The sequence below is a fragment of the Leopardus geoffroyi genome, chromosome C3 (assembly GCF_018350155.1).
Source record: "Leopardus geoffroyi isolate Oge1 chromosome C3, O.geoffroyi_Oge1_pat1.0, whole genome shotgun sequence".
In the NCBI taxonomy this organism is placed as follows: domain Eukaryota; kingdom Metazoa; phylum Chordata; class Mammalia; order Carnivora; family Felidae; genus Leopardus; species Leopardus geoffroyi.
Window position 1 is genome coordinate 34673490 of NC_059338.1, and position 14347 is coordinate 34687836.

At 53.2% G+C, this 14347-nt stretch overlaps 1 protein-coding gene across 3 annotated transcripts in view; it reads right to left on the bottom strand.

Moving 5' to 3' along the window:
• The window catches only part of PLXNA2 (plexin A2), a 208843-nt gene that overhangs the window by 67701 nt on the left and 126795 nt on the right, over positions 1 to 14347 (bottom strand). For all 3 annotated transcript variants that reach the window (XM_045456756.1, XM_045456757.1, XM_045456758.1), the window contains exons 5-7: positions 5821 to 5921; positions 2474 to 2597; positions 605 to 758 (exon numbers count right to left, since the gene is read on the bottom strand). In XM_045456756.1, the coding sequence (XP_045312712.1) occupies positions 605 to 758; positions 2474 to 2597; positions 5821 to 5921 (379 nt within the window). The remainder of the gene's footprint in view (positions 1 to 604; positions 759 to 2473; positions 2598 to 5820; positions 5922 to 14347) is intronic.

A 14347-nucleotide genomic window follows, 5' to 3' on the forward strand; every position in this document is an offset into this window, starting at 1 on the left:
GAGAGTAGCAATCTGGGGGCCCAGTGGAGAATCTGGGTATAATCCATTAAGCCACTGCAGGGCTCTCTTGGGGCACGACGCTGCCTGAGTTATCGTTGGTCCCAAGAGAGTCCCTTTGGTCCTGCTGAGACACCCATCACGGAGGCCCAGACTGCCCCACACCCCCTCTTAGGGAAAACAGAACGAATCAGATCCCACAGAACCCCTTGCTTTTGCTGAGGCATGTTCAGTTACTGAAAGCCTTTCAGAAATATTAGGCCAGAGCCCCTCAAGCCCCCAGTGCCATGGGGAGAACCCCGCTGAAAATCACTGGCTGCAGCCCTCGGAGGGAAGTCTGGAAACACTCTCGGCACACTGTGCAGACTTAGCCCAAATGGGAGCAGGGGATTTCCTTCTTCCGGAATTTCACTTCGGGGCATGACAAGCAGCTTTCAAACTCAAACGAGTTATATCAGAAGCCCGTATTAGGGTCTGCAATATGAAGACGTGGTCAGGCAACCTTTGTGCTGGTACTCACCACCCCCCATCCCCTGTGCCCTGTACTCTTGGCCGTTCTGGTAAGGGCAGTCCCTGGCATGTGACTCTCATGGCACATGCTTCTTACCTTGATCCAGAGGGATGACAGGGACATCCTTGGGCCCCGGTGAGATGCAGATGACCTGGCTCCCAGACACCTGTCCGTCCACCTCTGTCAGGTTCCCAAAGGCACAGGAGATGCCCGCAGACAGGTCTGGAGCATCACTCACAACCAGGCTGAGCTGTGGGAGGAGCAAAGAGGCCAAGGATCAAAGAGATGATGCTGCAGGAAGAGACCCAGGGGCTCAGGAGACCTGGCCCTGCCGTGGCCGGGTGCCCACTAATCTCCCTAGACCTCATCTGTTAAGGCAAGACACTGGTCCAGGTGATCTTACGGCTTTGACACGGAACAGTTACAGCAGCCCTGACAGCAGTCAATGGTCTTTATTAACATCATTATTAGTTTATTTTTCAATCTTGCCCCGCATCAGAAAGGACTGAGTGAGGGGCACTGGAGGGAAAGTTACCACAGTCCATCTCGGACCCTCGTCATTCTGACATGAAACCGTGAAACTGGAAAGCAGGTCATGAGCTGGGCCCTTTACAAACAAGTCTTAACGCTGGCTTACCAATCTGGAGGTTTACCACGTTGGGGGAAGACAGCCTAGCTGTTATTCAGGGGCTCCTTATCAGGTCGGTGGGTGTCCTAGGAGCTTCTGCTTCTCTGTACCCCCCCTACCCTGGGTGCTCTGCTCACGGACAGCACCCCTCGAGTAGGGCAGTGGCTCCACAGGAGGTCAGAGAAAGCAAGGGACTCGGACACCAGCCTCTCGGAGGATGTCTGCTGCTGTCTACGGGTTCCAATGATCTAGGCCAGCACCTCCCAGCCTTTGCAAGTTTGAGCGCCCTCCTCGGAAGGGTAACAATTCCTCAGACTGCCAGAAATGAGTTTGTTCTCAATGACCACAATAGAACATCTAAGCGGTATTTGAAACAACAGGTGAAGGATCTGAAGACCGGCTTCCTCTAGCAACAGGGAGTGACCACAAGGGTTCATGGGGACAATACCCCCACCACCCCCGCGGTGGCCTCCAAGTTGGGAGCCACTGGGTAGGTCTCCCTTTGTCTTCCTACCAACACCTGGCTGCATTTATTTGCAGTGGTTTCTTAGCACAATGAGTGTCACCTAGCCTCTCCAGGCATTTGTTTGCTGCTGAATCTCTGCCCCAGTTTCGTTTCCATGGGGCCAGAGACTTAGGTACAAACTCCCCTATTTGTTCCCTCAGCTCCATGGGAGCCAAAACCTCCTGGTGGGGATGAATGAACAGAAATCTTGGAAGGTTCATTAACTAATTAACATCCGTAAACGCTCATAAAACCTTCAGAAGGAAATGATCCTGCAGGGCCTGAGGACATGAAATATTTTGGGTTGTACCTCGACAGGTGGTTAAGGGCTATTTTATTCTCTTTAATATTCTCTTTAAGTGCATACTGGCTGTGAATTAAGTCTCAGTCTCTTTGTCTCTGTCTCTCCTCTCTGTCTCTCTCTCTGTCTCTCTCTCTCTCTCTCACACACACACACACACACACACACAAAACTCTAAGGTCTCTGTGAGAAATGGTAGGTGGAGGAATGTAAATACAGCCTACAGTGAAGAAAAATGCGTTATTTCGTATTGGGTTGCACCATAGCGTAGCTGTTTGTTACGAAATGCAACATCTAGATTTACAAAACAGATCAACGGGTGATGAGTTTGCAGGGAGTGTGGAGAGGGGCTGTGCCTTTTACATTAAGAGTTATCATAGGGTTTCTCCAAACGCAAAGTTTCCTTGGAGCCTTTCAAGTGTGCTCCAGTCACAGACACACGTGCAAGTGTTAAAGGAACACACGCACACACGGAAGGGCGCTCTGTGCCTGTCCCCTCCAGGAGCTCCCTAGGTAGGATGAGTTACTTACCAGGCGGCTGTGTTCAGACACTGAGATGCTGCTGGGATGCACCTCGAGGCTCATGCACTGGCTGATGCTGGCAGCAAATCGATTAGGTTCCCAGGCCCGCTGGCACTTGTCCCTGCGGGAGCACCTGCCGTACACACAGATTCACAAGAGGTCAGGCCACAGAGACCCATCTGTTTGGTTCCACTGTCCCCTGGGGGGTTGTAAGAGGGGTTTGCTGCTCTGAGGCTTGTGGTTTGTCTTCTCATTATGCTTTTCACTTACCCCAGAGGGCTTGGGTGACTCCCAGATGGTCCTGATGGCAGTTAAACACAGACTAAGAGGAAGTGGGATTAACTCTCAATACAGGAGGTACAATTTTGGCATAAAGAATAGCTCCTGACAGGATGTTCGGTGAGCAACGGTGGGACATTTGGGGAATGTGAGAATTAGCACACAAGAGGCTAAGGATAGGAGCTTTGGAGCCAGTTTGCCTGGATTCTACCCCCTCCCCCCCAGATCAACTGCATACTAGCTGTGTCCCTTTGGGCAAGTTACTTAGTCTCTCCTAGCCTCAGTTTCCTCAACTATAACACGGTGAGGATAGTGACATTACCCTACCTCATAGGGCTAGTGTAAGGATTAAATCAGTTAGTACTTAGAAAATGGGTTTTAGGCCCTTATGATAATAATAATGATGATGACTCTTCGTGTTATTATGCTACTCCAAAAAAAATGGAAAAATCTGGACAAGTCTTAGCTGTATCGGGCGGTGCACATGTGATCTTGGGGCTGGATTAATGGCTCTCTGAAGGCAGGGACCATGTTTTATTCATTGGGGTATTCTACTTGTCACATGGTATATTTTAAATAAATATTTGCGGTGTGCAATAATGCCTGGAGACAGAGAGACAGGCCAGGAGTCTCGGCCAGGGCTGCCTCTGTCAGAAAGCCGTGTGGCCATTTCTCCCGACAGCTTCATCCCTGGCTGGAGGCTCTCTGCCCAGTGTGGCAGGTGGGCATGGTGACGCCTGCACGCAGGAGCGTCGGGCTGTCACCGGTGTCACATGGGAACACGCTGTAGGGCCCGGTGCTTCTCCAACCAAGTAGCCACCGAGATACAACAAGATGCCACAATCCCACAATTCGGCAGGGATTCCCACCAGACTCCCCGCCCCCCCCCCCAAGCCCCTCCCCTCTTCCTTTCCAGGCATATAATGGATCTAAATATGAATGCTGTCAAAGAAAAGAATTATTGAGGTTTAAGTGAATCCTTAAGATAGCTCTAAAGTGAGCTCTTGACTGGAGCCTTTATCTCATTGACTCACTGAAATGGCTCTTTTTTATCATACTATTTATGGCAACAGCCCTAACAGAGATAAATAGCCTTGGAGACAATAACAGAGTTGCAAGAGCAAGGCATATAGAAGAGACAGGAAGGTTTCAAATCCCCCCAGACCCGGAGCCTCTTCAGCAATCTCCCTCGGCCTCTGCCTCCGTTAAAGTCCAGCGGGTGGGCCTGGGAACTAGAATGGGCCCATCGTCTGCTTCCCGATACCTAGGCCGGCCGCCAGTGGCAGGTGGGAGGGCACTACGGGGGCGTGGGTGACCGTGAGAAAGATCTAAGGGGAGAAAGCTCGGGAAAGAAAGAGGAAGAAGCTTGTTCCGGAGTGCTCCTGGGAGGCAGAGGTGCCGGAAGAAGAGATGTGCCCATAGGTGGGAGGGACTGATTGTCTGCCACAGGTAGAGGACAGAGGAAATCACAGGCAATCCTGATGTGGCTCGGCCTTTCTAGAAGCCACAGCCTACCCAGACAGGAGCATGACAGGGGTGGTGTGGGGCCACCGGGAGACTCAGGCACTGTGGTAGATCCGTGGCCTCCAGCACAGGCTGGGGAGCACGGTTGTCCGTGCTGTTGAATAAATGATGATCCCCCATCTGTAAGGGGTGTGTTCCGTGTGACAAGTGCACCGGCACAGAAGTGGGGAGGGCCAGGCAGGGGGCAGGGTGCGGATGGTGTGGCTGCACGCCCACAGCACAGGGAGAGGACAGGTAGTCCAGGACACTTCCACAGAGCGGGGGCAGCTGGCAGGTTCTCCAGAGGAATCAACCCTGCTGGTGGGAGATTCAGCTGGCTGGCCGCTCGGCCTGACGGAGGGGAAACAGTTTTAGCCGCCTTTGCCACTCCTGGGGCGTCGGAATCTGTACCACTTGTCTGACCTGAATGGTGACTCCCTCACTGCCTGGGTTCTGGTGAGAGCATCGTGTGAGTGTGTGTGCGTGTGTGTGCGCGCGTGCACGCGAAACTTCTGGAGGAGTCTCTTACCTCCAAACCCAAGCAGGGAACCCAGTATTTGTGGGCTCAAATCCAGTCCGGATTTTGCATCTGTGAGGCGCCCGCTTCCCTCCCTCCCTCCGTAGCCCTCGCAACACCTGCTGCAGAGGCTGGAAGCCAAGAGCTATTGTGCAGGACCCTGAACTCTGGCCCCCCGCCTCCGCCTCCACCCCAAACCCGGCACATTTCATGGAGATGCTTTGCTGGCTGGCACGAAGCCACAGAGCTTCCAGCTCCATTGGGGAACAGAATTCCTGGCCAGCTCCCGCCTTTGGGTTGTCACCCTATTCCCTCCCTGGGGGCTCTTGGAATTAGGAAGTTTAAGTGTGATTTTGCATTTCTATGGAGCTGGGATTCTACCCCAGGGATGCGTCTCAATAGGGGTGTGAGGCAAGTTAGAGTGAGGTGCAGACTTCTCAAAATCTTGAATTAATGAGGCCAGAAGGGTCCTCCCAAAGGTTCAGAGCTCATGATAACTATTTTGATTCGGAGAGCCTATTCTGGGCTTCCGTATTTCCAAAACATTTATTATTTCATTGAATCCTCACGGTTTACCTTCCAGGTAGGCATTATTCCTATTCAGCGCCGGGAAAGTGGAGGCCCAGGGCGGTCAGGGCACCATGCACAGACACACAGCGGCTCGCTGGAGTCTGGGTTCCCCCACCCTAGCGCACTGACATCTGCACGCTGACGGCAGGAGGCACCTTGTTCAGGGTGCACCGAGGAGGTTCTCGGGGGTTCTCCACCTGCCCTCGTGAGTTCTGCCCATACCACTACCCTTCCCCGTGTTGACAAGGTGCAGCTTCAGAGAAGCCAGGAGGGCAGAAATCAGACATGAAAGCAAGGCAAAGGCACTAACACTGGGAAGGAAGGACCCCCCGCCCTTGGCCTCTCTTCCTGCTCTCCAACCTCGATGAGAATTACTGGAAATTCCCCTCTCCCCGCGCAAGCCACTGTCACAGCCTCATCAACCCTCCCAGGAAAGCACCTGGTGGTCTACACCCCGGGCCCTGTTTCAGAACGCTCCCCAACTTACATGTTGTGCAAAGCACACCAGCCGCAGTGAGGGTCCCCCGAGCTCAGACACTCCCCACAGGTCGTGTACTGTTCACAGGACTCCACGGGGACCCTGGTGATCTGCCAGAGAGACGAAAGAGAGCACGGTTAGATCAGGTAGGGATGACACCTACCCACACCTGCAAGGTCACTGCCCCGAAAGAGGTGACGCTAGGGGATAAATCGATGGCCGTTCTGTGTTCTCATCTGTGTGCCTGGTGCGGGGCGGGCGGGGGGGGGGGGGGCATGTGTTTCTGGGGTGGAAGACGCAAGGCTGCTTCTTGCCATCGCCAGAGGCAGCAGCAAATCGTCCTGCGTCCTTCTGCCTGCCACCCAAGTCCGTGCGGGAAATGGGCTTGCGGTAAGTGCTGAAAATGGTTAACTCTGCTGAAAGCCTATTGAGTGCCACCAATTTGTCTCTGAAGGGCTTTCAGCTGGGCTTGGGCTGAGACATCCTGCCCGCACAGAAAAATTTATAAAGGGAGAGAAGGAGAAACTTTTCCTATCAAATAATATTCATTGCATGGCAGTCTCTTTACAGCCAACCAAACATACCACCTGGATCCAATTATCCCATTCTCTGATGTCTGCATTCAGTTTTTCTAGTAAATCTCCCATCCTTTGAAAAGTCTGGCTACATGGGAACATCCACGGAGATGAGCTGCCTGCCTGATTCCGCCTTGCTGGGGAAAGTGACAATTTACCGACCAAGCCCCTGTCCCCCCTCTCCAAGGGTGTAGCCCCAGCGAACTCCTGCCAGCTTCCCCAACAGGGACTTGAGCCAGGCCTGTTTGGACCGGGCACCTCCACCTGTCCAGCGTGTGTGACACTCAGGCCAGGTAAGGGGGCCAGAGGACAGAAGTCCTCCATTTGTCACGCTAGGTACCACCACTGGCTGGGGCAGCAGGGCTGCTGGGCTGCGAAAACCACTGGCCGGGCTGGGGATGGGTTGTCCTCTGCCGGGGTACAGAGGTCCCCCCCCCCACCGGATGCGTGACCTCAAGTACAAATGCGAGCCAGTGTCCTATCACACGGTGCTCTGCCTCTGGCAGAGGGACAGAGGATCTGCGAAGGCACTTTCACAGCATCATCTTGAGAGGCTTGGGATACATCTGACGTGCTTATCTAGCAAATGTTTATCAGATGTCATTAGAGGGAGGCTCGGGTGCCGGGTGAGAGAGTAGTGCCAGCCATCAGGGCATAGATCCTGCCCCGCAGAGCTCAAGTCCAGGGGGAGCTTGTCACTGCAAAGATGGAGGTCCTCAGATGGGACGGGGGTGAACTTATAGGCGGGGTGCAGGGTACAACCTGTTTGGAGAAGGGGCCACTGGGATAAGCGGGAGTCAGGGTAGTAGTGGGCCCACGCACAGACCCAGAAGGGCAGCGCGAGAAGTGATCATCACGAGCAAAAGTAATCGTGGGTAAGTTCAGCATAACTCAAGGGTGTACCCCGGATGGGCCGGGGTGAGATGCAAGGGGGGTGCGCTCGGGGGCCAGACGATGAAGGGTCTCGTGCACCAGCCCCCAGGAAGCGTCCTTTCTATGTTGGGTGTCCCTCCTTCCTACCACCTCATGACACCTAAGAGTCACACGACAAGGCTTTCCTAGAAGTGAGTGGCATAATCAGCTCTAAACATTCCTAACCTCCTTTTAGTAACAAAAATATAGAGGGGTGCCTGGGAGGCTCAGGCTATTAGGTGTCCGACTCTTGGTTTTGGCTCAGATCATGGTCTTGTGGTCCGTGGGTTCGAGCCCCGCGGCTGCTTGGGATTCTCGGTCCCTCTTTCTCTGCCCCTCCCCCATCACGCTTGTGCGCTCTCTCTCAAGATAAATAAATAAACTTAAAAAAAAAAAAAAAAAAAGAAATGCAGGAAGGATCATCGTAAAGCCTTGCAATTCAGTTGAAAACACTAGTACTGTAAGTGGAGGCTGGTCTGAAATAGCTCCTGTGTACTCGACCTGAGGGTTTGCATCGACTCGATGCCCAGCGTGCCCTGACGGGATGATATAAGAGCTCAAGGGGCTAATTTGTTCATGGGCTGCAGAAATAATGTCAGGATGGAGACAGGCCACCCCCACTCTGGGGACTTCCCAGCTCAGGCCTCTGCTCCAAGAGTGGCGTTGTTCAACCGGGTAGATCCTTCCCGGAAGAGTGGTTAGGATGCGACCTGATCTAGATGCAGCATCCGAGGTACAGCTTTATGGATCTGGGATGTTTATTTAGAGGTGGCCATGGAGGCGGTTTCCCAATGTTCGGAGGGCGGCGATGTGGCCGCAGGACGACTCATGGGTAAGAAGTTTCAGGAAAGCCCTTGGGGCACCTGGGTGGCGCAGTCGGTTAAGCGTCCGACTTCAGCCAGGTCACGATCTCGCGGTCCGTGAGTTCGAGCCCCGCGTCGGGCTCTGGGCTGATGGCTCAGAGCCTGGAGCCTGTTTCCGATTCTGTGTCTCCCTCTCTCTCTGCCCCTCCCCCGTTCATGCTCTATCTCTCTGTGTCCCAAAAATAAATAAACGTTGAAAAAAAAAATTAAAAAAAAAAAAAAAAAAGTTTCAGGAAAGCCCAACCTAGGAAAGTCAAGGCTGTCCAATACCGCAAAGCCCTCACTTCCGGAAGGGACTCCCGTCACTGGGATGCGTAAGCAGAGTCGAGGTGACAGGTGTCTGGAAGGCTGTGAAAGCCATTGCTGCCCTCCCTCCGAGGGAGGCTGCATTTGTCCTTCGATTCTGATGTTTGGGATTTGATTTCCCACGGTTTACCTAACTCCTCCCCGAGACTGTTAGGATTTCTGCCCTGAACGACTTGGTACAGTTAAAAGCGAATATCCAGCCATTGCCACCAGCCACTGGCATCACATTGCCTTAAGAAGCAACCCTTCCCCCCTGACTCATGGCCTGTGATTCCTACAAGGAGCACCTTTCTGGAAGGTACCTGCCAGGCACTCTCCTGGTGTGCCTCTCCTGGGCCTGAGGCTCTCAGCCCTTCAGGATATCTGTGACCCCACTGCCGGGGATGGCTTCCGCCCGCCCCCTCCAGCCCGCCCTCTGAGGCCTGAGCGCAGCAACCCAGCACCCAGCCTCCCTTTCTTGGGTTTCGGGATCCGCGTGAGTGATGTCTGCATCTGGCTGGAAATTAAAACAACTGTCTGCATTGCATTCGGCCCGTCTGTCAAAACACAGCCCGGCTCTCAGCAGCTGGGAAAGGGGGCCCTGAATGGGAGCAGTGTCCCCAGCAACAAAGCCCACTTTCACGCCAAGTGCCACGGAGATAGTGAGAACCCTGTTCTTCTCCAAACGTGAAACCAAGAGCACAACTATTTTTCCTGTTTCCTGGGCCCTCCTGGTGGGAATTTCTCTCTTTTTTTGTAATGCACTGAGTGGAAGAGAGGAGTGAAACAGGAAACTTATGGGGGGGGGGCGGTTTAAGACTCGAATGATGCCCTCCTCAAAGATGTAATAGCCATGCGCAAACCAGAAGCCAGAAATGTCACAGGGAGCGGGAGGAGACCCTCAACGTGACATGTTTCTGTGGGTTCTCTGTCTTTGCTACGTTCATGTGCTTCTATATTCATTCATCAACCGATACTCACGGACCACATCCTACATACAGGCCAGCACTAGGCACTTCAGGGTAATGAAAACAACAGCCGCAGTAAAACACAGCCATCACCTTCAAGTTGCAAACAGACTAGCAATAAAACAAGCAAACAAACAAACAAACCCCAAGAAAGTGATGTGTGTTCTAAGAGAGGCATTGCAAGAGAGCTGAGGGAATTCAGAGCAAAGAGAAAATACTTTTACGTCTTCTGGGTCCAATGCGATAGCCACTCTCTCTCGCGGCTATAAGCATCTGAAAGGTGGCTAGTTCAAACCGAGAGGTGCTATCAGGACACAATTAAACCCTGCGTTTTGAGGATTTTTGTATGGAAAAAAAAAAAGGAAAATATCACATTAATAATTTTTTATTGAGACGTTAAAAAAATGAAAAATTTCAAATATTGGGTTAAACAAAATCGATTATTAATGTCACTTCTTTCCCTCTTACTTTTAAAAATATAGCTACTTGGGGCGCCTGGGTGGGTCAGTCGGTTAGGCGTCCGACTTCGGCTCAGGTCATGATCTCGCGGTTCATGGGTTGGAGCCCCGCGTCGGCCTCTGTGCTGACAGCTCAGAGCCTGGAGCCTGCTTTGGATTCTGGGTCTCCTTGTCTCTCTGGTCCTCCCCCACTCCTGCTCTGTTTCTCTCTCTCTCTCAAAACATAAATAAACATTAAAAAATTAAAAAATATATATAGCTGCTAGAAAAGTTACAATTGTTCACAGAGCTTGCACTTGTGGCTTGTGTTTTATTTCTATGGGACGGTGCTGCTCTAGAAGGGGGTCCCAAGCAGGCTTTGTGAGAAACAAGGCACGTGCCCGGGTCCTGGAGGGTGACTAACATAGACGCAGATGAAGAACGTTCCAGGCGGGAAGACCCCTGTGCAAAGGGGAAGCAGAGTTTCTTCAGAAAACCTTGTGTGAGAGCAAGGGAACACTGGGTAGAAATCTGGAAGGGCAGGTGTGGGTTCAGCTGGAAAGGAGGGAGAAGACCACAGAACTGGGGACATATGAAGTCTCTGAGCTCTCCAGCCTGCCACCTCTCGGCCAGGAGAACGTCCTCCAGAAAGAGGCGGCCCTGGACCTCTCTCAAGGAGCAATGACGCTCGATGCGGGGTCCTGGACCCAGCAGTGCTGGCATGACCTGTGAGCTTAGGAGACAAGAAGATCCAGAACCCGTTGAGTCAGAAACTCTGGGATGGGGCCTGAGAAATGGTTCTGACAAGCTCTCCCACTGATTCTCCTGTCCTAGAGACTGCGAGCCACTGATACAGATAACCTGGCTCCTTGGGGGAGGCTTTTGAAACGTCAGGTCCCAGGGCCAGGAAGAAATGGGTTAGAACTCTGCCTTGGGGCTGTGGAAGGGAAGAGGCCTGATTGAGGGGGAGGGGGAGAGGGAAGGGGGAGAGGGCACTGCTTTGCGTCCAGGGAGAAATTGCCCCTAAGAATTTACTCTGAGTCTATAGAAGCCCTAAAGGACCAAGGTTGAATCCCTGATGTCTGGGTGCCTCACCCTGCCTCCCAGGTGACAGGCGCCCTGTTCTGGGACCTGGTGGCTGGGGTGGGTGGGGCAGGGTGGGGTGGGGCTGGGAGTTGTTTCTGGAAGCTTTAAGAAGGAGGGAGAGCTTTCTCCTGGAGAGCGTCCACTGAGTCAGGAGGCACTTTATCAGGACTGACTCAGAGTTTAATGGGACACTCTGTGATGCTTTAATTAGTGTTTGTTTATTATGATTGCATTTTAATTATGCCTGAGGCTCCCCCGCCCCCTTCGCTGAGTGCTGGGATCCCAGGGTAGCTGGGCTGGGCGGTGAGTGTGGCAAGGAGAAGCCTACAGTTGGGAGAACGCCCTTCCCCTGACCCCTCCACCGCCTTCTCCCAGCGAACCCAGAGCTGCTTCGGACCCATTCCGCCCTCACACTCCGCATTCTTTTCTGCTTGATCTTATGTCTTGTAATTATACCTCTAATGAATATAACTGTCCTATTAAGTCATTTACTTAAGAAATACTCTTAATTAAAGGTGACTCATACTGCGTTCTTGGCTCCTCTGGCCCTGGGGCCCTGCATCTCTAGTGCCTTCCATGGCCTGATTCAGTGGGGTTGGAGCACTCTGTGGGAAAGGGTCACCGGGGATGTGCAGTTTGGGGTGGCTCCCCTCACTCTCCCTCTTTCCAGCACAGTGTGTAGTCCACAAGTTGTGAGGCCCTGTGAGGGACATGATATCAGATTATTACTGGCTGTGGGGACAAGTCACTGAGAAAATGGTGGGAACCAGCCTCATTCTTGAAGATCTTGAAGAACATGGCAGACCTGTGGGGCCTGGACCACCCAAGGTGAGGCCAGGAAGGCCTCTGAGGCCCTGGACAGTGACTTCCTCAGGTGCAAACACATCATCACTCTTCAGTGACAAGTGTTCTCCAATGGCGGACAGAGGAGCCAGAGCCCTTTGCCAAGCGAGCTTGGGGACAGAGAAACCATGTTTCTGCCATCCTGTGTGGACACCTGGAAAGAGCTACATGGTTCTGAGAACCCCGATGGGTCTACTGGAGAAGGACCTGAGTCGAAGGAGCACAAGACCCAGGATTTTGACAACGGATTGTGCCTGGGTCCCTGTGGTCCTTAAACATTTACCGAGCACTGTGCTGACAGGTCAGAGCCTGGTGCCTGCTTTGGATTCTGTGTCTCCCTCTCTCTCTGCCCCTCCCCGACTTGTGTTCTTTCACTCTCTCTCTCTCTCTCTCTCTCTCAAAAATAAACAAATAACCTTAAAAATTAAAAAAAAAAAAATAATAAGTGAACTCTGTTGGGCACTGGGGCTCTATAATCTTTGCCTTCCTGGAGCTCTTGGGTTTGTTTGAGGACAAACCAGGGAAACAGATAATCTCAATACAATGGGATAGATGTCACAATAAAGGTATAATCAAGACACATGGGGCGCCTGGGTGGCGCAGTCGGTTAAGCGTCCGACTTCAGCCAGGTCACGATCTCGCGGTCCATGAGTTCGAGCCCCGCGTCGGGCTCTGGGCTGATGGCTCAGAGCCTGGAGCCTGTTTCCGATTCTGTGTCTCCCTCTCTCTCTGCCCCTCCCCCGTTCATGCTCTGTCTCTCTCTGTCCCAAAAATAAATAAACGTTGAAAAAAAAAAAAATTAAAAAAAAAAAAAAAAAGACACAGTCATGGCTCAAAGGCCAGAGAGCAGAGGTCCGCCTCAGGGGCCATGGCGTCCAAGAGGCTTCCAGGATTCCTCTGCAATCGTGCACAAGAGACACAGACAGCAGGAGGAAGTAAGAAGCTGTTCTCCAGGCTGGGGGAGCCCCTCAGAGAATGAGCATTTAATCCCCTGCCCTCCTGGAATCTGCTGCCCCCTGCCAGATGGTACACCTGTCCCCACACGTGTCCCCAGCCTCCTGACACAAGGAAAGAAACAGAGGCCTTCTCAGTGGCCGGGAGCCAGGTGGCGGGGGTGGGAGGTGACGCGGCCTGGCTGGAGCATGCAGTTGGCCTCATCCACAGCCTCCTGGTCCCCAGGGCCTGGCCAAGCCCACAGCGCAGCAGCTGAAGCACAGCTGCCTCCCTGAGCCTCATTCTTTCCTTTGCGCCTTCTCTCGGTGGTCCCACCAGCCGACCCTCTCTCCCCTTCCAGTTAGCAGGGTCTCAGACCCACCTTCTCCTTTCCCGCCAATCGAAGCTGTTTTCCAGCAAAGAGCTGACACTCTTTTACATCCACAGCTGCAGGCAGGCTGAGGAGAGCCCCGGCCAGGCCTGGGGTGTGGACCCAGATCCCTGGTGCTGTCCCCACAGCACCCGGGGGAGGGTTCCAGCTTTTCAGAGTGCTTTCACACACTTGATCTCACTTGATCTGCACAACTCCCCAGGGAGGAAGCCAGGTTAGGCATTGTTATGTATTATGATTTCCATTTGATCCACCAGGAAATAGAGGCCCCCGGAGGGCTGGCTTAGCCCTGGGCTGGGTCTTGCAGTGAGTGGCAAAGTGGCCAACTGGAGAGTCCGCCATTGCCAGAGTTGGGGGACGTACTGTATGGGACCTTTTCCTAAGCTTTTTTTTTTTTTTTTTTTTTTTAGATATTTATTTACTTAATTTTGAGACGGAGGGGGGAGAGAGAGAGAGAGAGAGAGAGAATGAGTGGGTGAGGGGCAGAGAGAGAAAGAGGGAGACAGAGGATCTGAAGCAGGCACCGCACTCTCAGCAGCCAGCCTGACGTGGGGCTCCGAACGGGGAGATCATGACCTGAGCCTAAGTTGGACGCCTAACCGACTGAACCGCCTAGGCGCCCCTGTAAGGGATGCTTTTGAGGATGAGGAGGGACGGCAGGTTCTGGGGGCGTTCCAACAGATGACGTTTGAGGTGAGGTCAGAGCAGGGTTCCGGAGGCAGGAAGCAAAGCCAGGGGCAGGTGGGCCTTTGCTTCTCTGTCCCCACAGTTCTTCGTAGCTTGCTGGCACCCCTAGTTGTTCACTGGCGGATGTATGGGTGGGGTGGGGGGAGTCTCTCTTCACAGGCTTTCCCCAAATCCCGGCAGCCCTGGGGCCACAGGTACAATCAGTCTTGGGAGGCCTGAGTGCTTGGGGCTCTGTCCTTCCCTTCATTCCAGATGGGGCCAGGGTTCAGAGACTTCACAGGGAGAGGGACATGGGCAGCCGGTCAGAGAGGCCTAACCCAGTGGCCAGCCCAAGCCACAGCGGACCCTCCAGGGACAAGATGGGCTGCACTGGCTCCTAACAGCCTCCTATCACCCACGGTTTTGTAAGTTTCCATGGAAAAACACAAGTTGTGTCTCCTGTCCTTTACAGGTAAAGAGCTAATTGTCGACTGGATGCCTGAAACCTCATCTTCATCGAAAACTCCCTACTGCGAGTGGGTGGGGGCAGAGGCAGGGGATCCCCTCCTTGGATCTG